Source organism: Pollachius pollachius (assembly GCF_949987615.1).
Source record: "Pollachius pollachius genome assembly, chromosome: 7".
Lineage (NCBI taxonomy): Eukaryota > Metazoa > Chordata > Actinopteri > Gadiformes > Gadidae > Pollachius > Pollachius pollachius.
In genome coordinates, this window is record NC_136940.1 from 10,245,355 (window position 1) to 10,258,110 (window position 12,756).

A 12,756-nucleotide genomic window follows, 5' to 3' on the forward strand; every position below is an offset into this window, starting at 1 on the left:
AGGAGATTTTGAGCTCAGAAATAGCCCTTGCCCTTCTAGAAGTCCTTTAGAGAAGGAGAGAGAAGGACAGAGAAAGAGAAAGAGTGAGAGGAATGACATAAGCAACAGATCCTAGATCAGTTGGATCTTCAGAACCTGTATTTTGGAGGCAGAGTTTCAGATAAATCTGCAAAGAGAAATGTTGACTGACGAGATAAGACCGGCAGCGGAAGAGACGAATCCTTCTCTCTCATGCCTCCTAGTCTTCCTATTCTACAGATGGGTATTTAGGGAAAGAGAGAGAGAGAGGGAGAGAAAGACAGAGCAAGAGAGTGAGAGAGAGAGAGGGAGGGGAGAGAGAGGTAGGGTGGGAGGGAGGGAGCAAGATAGAGGTACAGACAACGCATTACAGGGTTGCAAGTGATCAATTTGAAACCGATCGAGCCAGCTCAGGTGACCTGTAGCCAAAGCATGGCTCCACTTCCACTATTAGTGAGGTTAGATGGCTCACATACACACACACACACACACACACACACACACACACACACCCCCACACGCACACGCACACACACACACACACACACACACACACACACACACACACACACACACACACACACACACCGGTGTGTTTGGGTATGTGTGTGTGTGAGCGTGTGTGTATGTGTCTGTGTGTCTGTGTAGGAGTTGTCCAGGGAAATCCCTCTTGAGACCGCACTATTCAAGAGTTCTGATCCCCTGATCTGGCGGCATGTCTGTAAACTGACGGCATATTCTTCAAAGAGTGTGTATCTGTGCACCACTGCCCTTAAAACAATGCCTGCTTACGTCTGCTAAGTGGAATTTTGCAGAATAGAAAAAGGAGAAATTAAAAGGCCAATGCACACTTACAGTAAACAGTCATTCTTGAACCTAATTCCATTCCAACCTTGATCTAGATAAAGGAAATAAAATGTATTTATTTTTCCCAGAAATAAACCATGCATGCATAAGCTTGGACTTAGTATGTGGCTTTTGGCAGCATTTGTCACGTTGAACATGATCTCATTGAGCTGGAATAATGCAGAACACCGGGCAAGTCTTGGAACTACACATTTGTCCTAATCAGTTTGCCCCGACTCGTGACCACAATGCTACATGACAAAGGGCCAAGCATATATCACCAGTAGGACGCTCTAAATGTCCACTCTAAAACAAACAAGTCACAATTTACTGACATTCTTGCAACCTCCAATTCATGTCCGTAATCACAGAACTGAAGGGGGAATGTTTAACTTTCGCTGGGCACCACAATGTTATAGATAAGATTAAAGAGCCACAAAAGGAGAAGGGAGGTTAGGTTTAGGTTGCACCGCTTAGACCTGCAAATGTCTTTGTTTCTCTGAACACTTCCCAGGATCAGAAATGTAATACACATGTCCACCATGAACTAACAACCCCCCACAATGTATATTGAAAAAGGGACTGAAACTGATTGGCCTGCTTAACACCACAATGAGCATGATGTTCTTTGGTCCTGACTGGTATAACTTGAGAAGGTCACTGGAGGTTTAGCAGGACGGGTGCGCCTGAGGCTGGTCCCACCGTGGGATTGGACTGCCTATACTCCATGTCCAATCAAACCACTTACTCATCCCAATGCCCGTGCATGTGGCACTGGAATAGAATGGAATGCCTTATGGTTTTCATCTATGCAAGTTATTTTTGGAACTTGGATCAGAAAGTCTTTTTCCAAAGTAATTTTTTTAAGGACACCCAGATTGGCAGACAACCGCCAATCTGGGTGAATGGTACAGTTCACTTCCTTACACTTCATATTTGTTTCGACCAATCATTCTACTGTAGGCGAGTGCTAATTGGCGACAACAAACTCTTCAAGCAGCAGTAACTTTGAAAAACGGTGTGGACAAAACCTTGCAGACCAGCCACTGCAGAATTATACTGAAAGATCCATCTACTCGCACAAATTAGGTTTCTGCCCAAAGGGTCTATGCCGTCTCCTCCAGGATGTTTGATAAAGCATTGGAGGTCTGCTGGATGCCAAGTTAAGGCCACGTCAATATGCCCAGCACACTTAAAATCCCTCTCAATAAAGGCCAGCGCATGACCTTCGACCCCTAGAGGGTTTTCAGCCGAAGGTGGCGTTGTGTGTGTGTGTGTGTGTGTGTGTGTGCGTGTAGACAGTTCATTTGATCATGTCACTCATGTCGCTGTGTGCGTGAGCGGTGTGGCAGACGAACCATGGCCGCCTCCCGGGTTGGTGTGTGGTGTGAAGCCTCTGATCCGTGTCTAAGGTTTCGTCTTGTGTCTTTTCCTTTTTCTCTTTTTCCTTTTCCCCAATGGACAAGCGGCACATGAAGGAGACGCTAGTCGCTGACACATTCTGCCACCCTCTCTCACCCTCTCACCCTCTTGTCCTCTCACCCCCTCACCTCCTAGCCCCGCTCCTTTCTCCCTCAAACTTCAAAACTCCCCATGTTTAAATAAACTTGTGTACAGGCGGTCAACCCACCTTTCCCTCCCCAGCACAACCAAAGCTAAATCAACATGGGAAAGGAAGCGAAGGGTTAATAGGGCCAAGTTTAGGGAACGGAGGAGAGAGGGGAAGGTTTTGAGCCGGGTGTGGGGGGTAGGGGAGGGGTTGGAGGTGAGGGTGTCCCAGTGGAACTCATTATGCCAAGACAGAGGAGACATTCACGCACACAGAGGCGCGCGCACACACACACACACACATACACACACGCACACACACACACACACACACAAGCCTACACACACACACACACCTACACACACACACACACACACACACACACAAGCCTACACACACACACACACACACACACACACACACACACACAGTCATATACAGACACACACACACACACACACACACACACACACACATAGATACACAGATACATACACACTTAAGGGCAAGTTATTGGCACACATAGGCGGGCATTGCATTGCTTCTTTAACAAACACACAGATGTATTACACTCCTGTAATACATGAATAGACCTGGCAATACCATAGAGTATAAGAAGCTCATCCTGAATCAGAATCCCTGTGTTGAAGTAATATACAATGCATTTTTTTTCACAATGGAAAAACTAGTGTTCTATTATGAATGTAGAGGAGTTGTGAATAGTGTGTTGACTGTGACAACACCATTATAACTTTAATTCTAACATTTATTATGTCTCTTAAACAATGATTTGACAAGAAAATCTGGTTGTTTCCCCCCTGCTTCCCACCCCCCCCCCCCCCCCCTTTCTCTTTCTTGCTCTCTCTCTGTCTCACCCGCTCGCTCTGTGAACTTGGCAGCGCTTGTTTACAATAGTTGGTTTTACGACCATCCCTTTAATTGATAGTGAACCTTGAGCTCCTCTGCCATCTCTGGATTTACATAAACAAGCACTAAAGTGAAACATGTGTTCCCCCGTCCTTCATGTGTCCATGTGTGTATGTGTGCGTGCGTGTCATGCGCGAGGGCACATGACCTAGGATGTCAGAGCCAGGAAAGCCAGACTGGTTTCATTACTGTTTCAACCTAGCCCATTATGGTTTGGAAAATAATCCAAAACCATATACAGTTACTATGGTAACCAAATCACTTTTTTTTTTAAGGGAGCCCCCATCCCCCTTGTCTTTTTTATTTTACTTTACTTCTGCTGCCCACCCACCCCATTCAACTCAAAATACAAAGGTTTGTGTGTTAACACGCACGCACGAACGCATGCACGCACTCACGCACGCACACACACAGTATTCCTCTTACCACCAGGCAGCGGTAGTGTTTCAGTGTGTATCAACTTTCCTCCTGCAAAAGTCTTTATGAAAATAAACTACCTGGAAAGAAACAGATACAGAAACACCATGTTTGTTTTTTTCCAAATGTTTTTTAGAAACCTCTTTCTCTTGCTTGCCGATCCAGGTCTTGCTTGTTCCACAACATTTGCATTGAGCAATGATACAGAGCTGTGCTCCTCTATACCTTTTTAGCTGTTTCTGGGTTTGACCTGTTTAATAAGCTCCAGAAATGTGGAACAGTTTTAATAAGAATACACTTACTTACTTCAAGTGTTTAATATTTTAACACACACAAACGCACACACAAGGACAACCACACACACACACACAGTTGAAAAATTATAGAAGACTACAACACACTATACGTTGTGGCATGGCGGGTGCTCTTTAAGTGTCACTTTGTTGGATGTTTCCTGTTAATGGCATAGGATCCACTCTGTTATGATGGCCCCTACACACACACACACTTACACTTACACACACACACACACACACAACAGGCTCACTTTATTATGTGGAAAGCCATTTGCCTTGTCACCATGCATGGCGAAAAAGCCCTTGCCGATGCTGCATTGGGTAGTTTTACACTCCAGACACCCTTGGGCCATTACTCAGGTGATGTGCCACCTAGAAGGTGATCAATGTGTCTCTAATAGAGCCACCGGAGGGAGGGGGTGGGGCTAGGAGACTGGGCAAAACAGGCAGAGAAAAGTGAGCCATATTGATAGGGAGAGATAAAAGATACGCATGGAGAGTGATTGCACTTTTACCTCCACATTCATCACCGCGCCTCCGGAGCGCTAACGAGCTCTCACCCGCGGACACTTGTGTGTCCAGAGAGCGGCGGGACGGGGACTGGCTGATGGCCTGTCGAGAAGGCGTATTTATGGGGCGCCATCAAAACAATGGCATTCATCTAGCCACTTGGATCATATGCTTTCATCACTTTTATTGTTATGACTCCTCTCTCCCGGTAGAGATGTGTACTTTTATGTCCCTGTGTGTGTGTGTGTGTGTGTGTGTGTGTGTGTGTGTGTGTTAACACACTCAATGACCCATACACTGATGGGGGTAAAACGAGTCCAAGGGCAAGTATCTACTGGTTTCATATTTTGTCTTTCTCAAAGATTGCTTCTTATTTTACGTTTCCTACTCATTGCTCACTGTCTTGAACTGATGTCACATCTTTTTTCAGCTTCAACAATACAATGGAGAGTTAGCAGGACAACAGACATCTATATGGATCCAAGACACAAAATATGAGCATGCTACACACACGTATAACTATTGAGACACTGACCGTTTGAAACAACTGCAGTTTCACAGAACAATTACTCTTCTTTACATGACCTCACCTAGCCGTGATTAAAAAAAAAGAAACACTGAATAGTACTTCCAAAGATATTCACAGACACATTCTGTAATATTTCACTTGTAGGAATGAAAGAGGGAGGGCAAAGTGGTATTTGGATTTGATAAGAGGGATCAGAACTGTGTTTGTGTGTGTGTGAGAGAGAACGAGAGGGTATAATGGAGGGTGAGGTGGTACCAGGCAATGCGGGAGGGAGGGAGGGAGGGTGTGTGTCTGGAAAGCATCAGGATAGCAGTAAATGTATGTGTTAGGTTTTTTCTGTTTCTTTTTGTGCGTGTGTGTGTGTGTGTGTGTGTGTGTGTGTGTGTGTCTGTGTGTGTGTTTGGGAGTGTGTATGTGTGTGAGTGTGTGTCTGTGAGTATGTGTTTGTTTGTATAAGGAAAATCATGTTCTATTCTCTTTGATATGAAAGGGAGATATTTCTCTTGTCTATGGCTTAACCTTAAGAAGGCTTCATGTGGGGTCCATAATCAGAACATTGGATGCATATAATATTATTTTACTTATACATGTGAATACATGTGATAATGACTTACATGCACAGAATAAAACTGAGCCAGAGGGAGAGAAAATTGGATTCCAAATTTGTCTACATTTGCACTTTCAGGAAACTCTTGACCGGATAATAAATCCATAGTCAAAAGCATTTGAATTTAATCTTACATTTGTGATTGAACTGAACAGTACAAATAACAGTCACCAAGCTAGACAATCACAGCCAATGGATCTCGCTGGGGCATATCCGTCCATGGTTGTCAGCAGAAAGGGCTGGGCTGTCGGGATTATGGAGTTTTAAAGCTAGAGTTCGATTTCCTCAATGCAACATTGCATGTTAACTCAGATGGGTGATTTTGGATGGATAAATAAGTATGTGTATTAAACTGTGATGCTGTATGTCTGCATGTTCAAGCCATATATATGTATGTACATACATAGGTTATGTGCATCAGCAAAAAACTGAAAGAAGCAGGGGGAGAGAGGGAGGGATGTAGAGAGGAACAGAGGGAGAAAGGGAGAACGCGGTGGTGTACCAGCAGCTGGTACAGTGTTTGTGTTTTCCCCTGATAGTTGTGGCCAATGCTGGTGTTCGGTTACACCCAGCTAGAGTGTGTTGGACATGGGTGGTGATGGGGGGGTCGGAGTTGGCATGGAATTGGAATAGGAGGGGTTCGGGAGGGGCTGGTGCAGGAGGGCAGTAGTGGGCCTTTAAGCCAGTGTCTAACAACCAGAAAGCCATGCATTCTCTGACACTGGGCATTGTAGTCTGGAATTTGAGCAATGTATTTGATCGCTGTGGCGCGTCTCTCTGGGAGTCACTTTGGGTGACACTTAGAAGTTAAGCAGTCAACGCAGATGGGTACTAGATCTTTAGATAAAAAGAAGTCGGGGTTTTGTGTTTGACCTGATCATCACAGTGATAGTGAATTGAAGAGAACAGAGTGAGACTATCAGACAGTGTGTGGCACTGCATTGTCTTTATAAAGGAGTATCACCGCAGGCTGATTACCAGTAACACATCAACACAGACCAAAACAGAACGGTGAACTACTAGATACATTGGGAGATAAAACATCGGGGACCTGCTTTGTGTATTTAGTGAAGGGATGATCGCGCTCTTTCCTCCACTAACACACATATATTAAGAAACCCTCCCTTTGTGGTGGTGTAGGTGGAGACAACAAAATTTAGTTAAGGGAGGGACTGAAAATATATTTCATCTGCCCTCGCTTAGACTATGCTCTTCCCCACACTTGTAGGAAATCCCATCTGTTTTCTTTGGCTTTCTTCAGAGTGCATTCCTCTCCAACGCGTGTGTGTGTGTCATGGGCATGATTTTTACCTTCAGACCACTTGAAGTAATTCATGTGATTATCTCACAGCTTTGTAGAAACAGTAAATGTTTTCCCCCAAAATGTTGAGTACTGAATCAGTTTATTTTCGAATGTACATCGGCATTGATGGGCCTATGTAAGTTGGACCGATCAAGCAGTAAGCCTTCCTATATTACTTCCGAGGCAGGGAGACCAATGGGAACACCTGATGCTATGTAGGATAAAGTAGCAACTGAACGTTTTTCAGTACATAAATGCTTAATAAATAGATCAACGTGATTTGCATTCATTTCAACTGAAACGATAAATTGACAAAAGACATCGTATGTTATGCTTTGAAAACATGAGTTGTAGGACCATTACAGTGTATGTGCCGCCCCCTATTTGTGGAATATAATACAATATTTTTTTATTTTTTGAGAGTTGTTGGACTTGAAGAGAACGAGGAGGACATCTACTGGTCAATGGGGAACACTAAAATACAGAGCATTGGGAAAGCTGCTTACATTTGTTTTTAATTTAAAAAGTGTTGTCTTGTTACCGTTACCGTATAGCACAAAGGCAAAAAGGCTATTAGGAAAAATATTGTAGTCGAGTCACCATGTGGAATTTACTATTCACCCCATTTTTAAAGTTCATCATTTAAACATCTCTAATTTGTTCAGGTTGAACAATTAGGAACAATTGGTTTTTTTCCGTCGCTTTGGTGCATTTCTCAGATCAGAATTGAAATTCTCAAAACTAACTGTTCAATCTTCACATCATTGTGTCACTTATGCACATCAAAAAAGTAGTTATTGTAATGGGTCTCTATTGAATAGTGTCACCCCCACAACATTTAGGCATTAGATCATTGCATAAGTCTTTACATGCAAAATGGTTGAACAAGTTGTCATTTGTCAAGCATATTTCTATACATTTCCATCAGACTTTTTTTCTAAATCTGTCCTGTAAATTGCTACCAGGTGAATCTTGACTTTCTCTAAAGAAGGGAAATGTGTGAAGTGTTAGATCAACCAACTATCAACCAGCTTACTGATAGCTCAAAGGTGCATCTCATGAACCATCAACTGGCAAGTATATGCATAGCTGGAGCACAACACAATGTTACAATGTCTGACAATGGAAGGACAAGGAATTGGACGGGGTCAACAGCCAGAGAGAAGAGGAAGAGGAGTGAGGCTGTGTGAGAATGGGAATTTGTTGCCCAACAGACAGGAACGTCAGGAGGTGCAGGAAGACTGCACTGTAATTCCTACAGCAATGCATGTAAAGTTGACAGTTAAAGCGTAAATGTGAATCTTGTCCAGTCTCTTGCAATCAATCTCCCACATCGGTAAGGTGTAACTTACAATTTACAATAATTGTCTTCAAAACTTTAGCCATAGTTTACATCATAACATCCCTCCAGAGTACACTGTTATATTGACAACATGACTAATTTGACTGTCTTATCCGTACACAATGACACAAGGACTTGACATTCTGATGGTACTGACATGTTCATTGGCAAAGATATTTACTTTTGAGGGATGAACTAAGGATTTTGAGCAAGAGACTGGCTTTGCAGGTAATCCATGGTGTTTTGCTATTTGTACGAATTGTTTCGAGAAATGCATTTACTGTTTTGCCAATGTTGAAGATGATTCGAGAAATGTACCAAAGCGACTGAGAAAAACTGTAAAATGCCCCTCCCTAATTTAACTCCCTTCAAATTGGGATGTTTATCTTTATTCTAACGGCATATACATATGCCCACAGTTTCAATCAGTACGCAGAAGTCTGCTCTGAAAGAAATGTCTTTATTGTTGTCATTCAATAACATGCATGTAGAGTATTACGTTACATGTTTGAAAACTCTAAGAGTTCAGTTGATTTGGTGGTTTATTCTAAGTGCTCGTATACAAATCTTGGGATATCTGAAACATGATGAGAGTAGTGAATCCTTGGTGAGTTGGATTTGTGTAATTGGTGTTTGGGTAGTCCAATGTTGGCTGATCAGGGCTGGGTAAAGCGCAGGTATTTTTTCCCAGAAGGCAGTTCCTTACATGTCACCCCATTAGGAAAAAGGGCGGTGGCCTCTGCCTCGGAAAGAGAGGGGATGACCATTACTTTATCACCAGGCTGAAAACAAAAAGTAGGAGAGGTTTGATTTACATAATGATAACAAAAATTCCAATATAAAAAATGAAAGCAGCTTTCATCAGGACAAAATTATACAAACCATTTATAACCTTTTTTTTGTTCAATTGAAGTGTTCATACTATTAACCAGTTAAATTCCCTACGATTAAAAGTTGACTTCTAATATAAATGTTTCTTTATCTGTGGATCTTGGCGTATCTGTACCTTCCAGTTGACAGGGGTGGCAACCTTTTTCTGAGCGGTGAGCTGCAGGGAGTCTATGACCCTCAGCAGCTCATCAAAGTTCCTTCCAGTTGTTGCCGGGTAGAGAATGGACAATTTGAGCTTCTTGTCCGGTCCGATCACAAACACCTGGGGGGGTTAAGTAGAACATATCCCCACTGCTCAGTGATTAGACATCAAAGATCGTCCATGGGTTATGAAAGGGCCCCCTATGTTACCACACAGTGGGATTTTCATTAGCCATGAAAACTTAGCATGCATCTGAGCGGACAAGGCCACATGTGAAGTCACTAGGGTATTGAAATGGTGGGTCATGCCGTATCGACATCGACCTTTAGAAAATGAGGATGGGCGTCTAAGGAAGACTCTTACACAGCGGGCAGTGAGAGGCATCCCATCCTTGTCGATCTCATCCGGGTCCAACATGCCCAGCTGGACTGAGAGCAATCTCTTGTCATCGGCGATGATGGGGAAAGGCAGTGGGGTGCCAGTTTCACCGTTGAAGGCCATCACATCCTATCCAACAGAACAACAAGGATACGGTCATCTCAAGGAGATACATGAGCCTTTCCCCATCCCTTCAAAAAGGGGGTTCCTCAACGGGATTGAGTTGAGCTTAGGGGTGGACAATAAATTAATATTAATTTCAATCGTGATAAAATGTACCGCGATAACGGTGATTTTTTTGTAGTAATTAAGTCGTTGAAGAAGAAATAGAAGAAGCAGCCAAACCCTTCAGTTTTGTTTAGTTGCAATGCGGTACGTGACTATATGTTCATTTTGATAACATGATGGTGTACAGTTGAATCGTTACTGTTTTGGAAACCAACTTTCTCCAAAAGAGTGAGAGCCTGCTTTTAGTTGTCGAAAAGGGAAACCACTGTAAAAATGTAAAATTTCTAAAGCATGAATGTATTTAAGAATGCACACCTACTACTTAGGATAATCCCCATCTTCCGCAAACTGCCAGTCGCTACACTATTTTGTGTGCAGCTGTAGATGTTCGTGTCTGAGAGACAGTTAAACTTCTAGGATGTGTATGTGTGTGTGTGTGTGTGTGTGTGTGTGTGTGTGTGTGTGTGTGTGTGTGTGTGTGTGTGTGTGTGTGTGTGTGTGTGTGTGTCCGTTTGTGTCCGTGGCCAATTTCTGTATCCTGAAGCACTGCTAAACTCTGTTAACATAAGATCAGCGTTGTTCTTTAAGATATAGATTTTGACAGAGCTCTGATGTTCATCTTGTTTCATGTTTGTTTGGCGGTGATGACGCGTGTACGTCTCTGAGAGGGGGGGTGACTTAACTTTGCAGGGTCACAAGTAATGAAGCAATGTTTTGACAATAAAACACATTTCTAGTTTACTATGGTAAAAATGGTTGAAAGGATGACTTGACAACTAACATAATTAAATGTAATGGTATTGTATTCGGCCTATTCGTGCCGTAGACATAATGTGTTATTGATTGACATGGCCTAAAATGATGTGCCTGCCATATCATTAACCTTCAACACTCATTCACTTGCTTACATAACTATACATTTAGGTTCTGAGTAGTCAACATTACGTTTTTTGCCTTAAAGTGTAGGATTTTATGAAAATGTAAGACAGCAGATTCCCACTTTTGTATTGCTTTTACAGTTGAAGAGCATATTAAAACAAATAAAAAAGTAGCTTTATTTTTATATGGGGCCATTCCAAGTGGACCTTGGATTTATCCAGAAAAAGAAAGAAAGAGAAACTTGAGTAAATAAGGTAAAAACTTCCGCTTCACGATGGTCAGAGTTCACCAGGATATTGTGTAACCAAATGGTCAAAAACACCCCCCCTCCACACACACACACATACAAAAGAAGAGTCCTTATCAATTTAAAACACTCCCTCACGTTGATACTCCTCATTAAACCTGAAGTACTGGTCTTTCTCTTCCTCAAGTTTGCTGAGGTGTTTTGAAAGGGGTATTCATTATTTAGCACCGTCCTCATTGTATAACCCGGGTCATTTCCTTGGGAGCAGTTACCAAAAGCAGGAATTGAAAACCTCAGAGTAAGTGCATGACTCAAACCTTGCTCCAGTTGGTGTGGTCCTCCACACTGTCGATGGAGAGCGCAATCATCTTGACTCCCCGTTTCTTGAACTCATCGGTGATGCCTGCCGCACATGCAAGCTCAGTGGTACACACGGGAGTGAAGTCCCTTGGGTGGGAGAACAGGATCCCCCACCTTCAAAATAAAGCATTATCGTTTAGAATTGTGTTTTTCATACTTTTACTATTGTACCCCCTGTAAGATTTTTTTCAGGTGAATACCCCCCTTCACCACCACAAAATAAATAAATAAATAATCTATATGCGTTTTATTTGTCAGTGTAAACATGAACATTAAAAAGGGAGACGTTTCAACCACTTGTAACACTCGATTTTCTATTCTCCAGCTTTCAGAATTTATAGTTGCTCAGGGCTTAATATATATATATATATATATATATATATATATATATATATATATATATATATATATATATATATATATATATATATATAGTAAGCTTTACATTATCTGAGTACCCCCTGCAATATTCCAAAGTACCCCTAGGGGCGACCCCATTTGAGAACCAGCGGTTTAGAATATCAGTTTAATCAACGATCATCACTAAACTTAAACCAACTTTCCCCACCAATGGACTGATTCAGTAACTTCAGGGGAGTGTTGTGTGCTGCCATTTTGTTGAATAGTACCCATTCTGTATCCCGTCCTCATATATTATATTTAAAAAGTTTCCATAATCCATATGTTGTTAAAAATGTGTTTACCTGCATCATTGTTTATAATAATAACCAGGTACAGAACACTTGTAAAGTTCTCAGTTGTGTTCATCTGAAATCCCTAAAACGTCTATTAAAAGCTTTTGTTATTCATAACGTTAGCTGGTGTAGGCCGGTTACGCAACACAGATGGGCCTCGTCATGCAAAATGATAGTCAATTAAGCGAGTTACTAGAGTAGACCAACAAACTTACGAGTCTTCCAGGAAGTTGTGGAACTTAATCCTGCCGATTGTGGTTTCGGCTTCGAAGTTGGGGAACACATCTCCAAGCAAAACCCCGGGCATGGTCCTGTCTCACCGGTAGGCAAAATTGGAAAATGAATGGCGAGAGTAGTATTGGTTTGCTCGTGAAGTTCAACGGCCACAAAGTATCTGAGTGGTTGTGTGAACCCGGAAGAAGGCGTGATTTTCCCTGCTACGTAATTCAATAAAAGAAAAACATTTGATTTTATTCATTTTCCGAATTGAAAATACACTATGGAAATCATTCTGACTAGCAAGGTACCTATTCTAGAAAACCTGATCAAATATATTGGCTACTCGAGGTAACTGTAGCGTAAGGCGCATAGC

The 12,756-nt window shown here is 42.3% G+C and overlaps 1 protein-coding gene across 1 annotated transcript; it reads right to left on the reverse strand.

The window, feature by feature from the left end:
• Window positions 1–8,790: 8,790 nt before the first annotated feature.
• Window positions 8,791–12,649, reverse strand: prdx6 (peroxiredoxin 6). Its single transcript, XM_079739122.1, has 5 exons — window positions 12,380–12,649; window positions 11,427–11,583; window positions 9,741–9,884; window positions 9,351–9,497; window positions 8,791–9,126 (listed from the first exon to the last, which is right to left on the reverse strand). Exons 1-5 carry the CDS (start codon window positions 12,469–12,471, stop codon window positions 9,001–9,003), a joined length of 666 nt encoding a protein of 221 aa, XP_079595248.1. The 5' UTR covers window positions 12,472–12,649; the 3' UTR covers window positions 8,791–9,000.
• Between the last annotated feature and the right edge of the window lie 107 nt (window positions 12,650–12,756).

Bases quoted from the DNA above. Each gene is read 5' to 3' on its own strand.
- prdx6 (XM_079739122.1), bottom strand. From the start codon at position 12,471: ATGCCCGGGGTTTTGCTTGGAGATGTGTTCCCCAACTTCGAAGCCGAA. The intron at 11,584-12,379 runs GTAAGTTTGTTG...TTTATTTTGAAG, and splicing joins CACAACTTCCTGGAAGACTC to GTGGGGGATCCTGTTCTCCC. The intron at 9,498-9,740 runs GTAAGAGTCTTC...TAACCCCCCCAG, and splicing joins TGCCTCTCACTGCCCGCTGT to GTGTTTGTGATCGGACCGGA.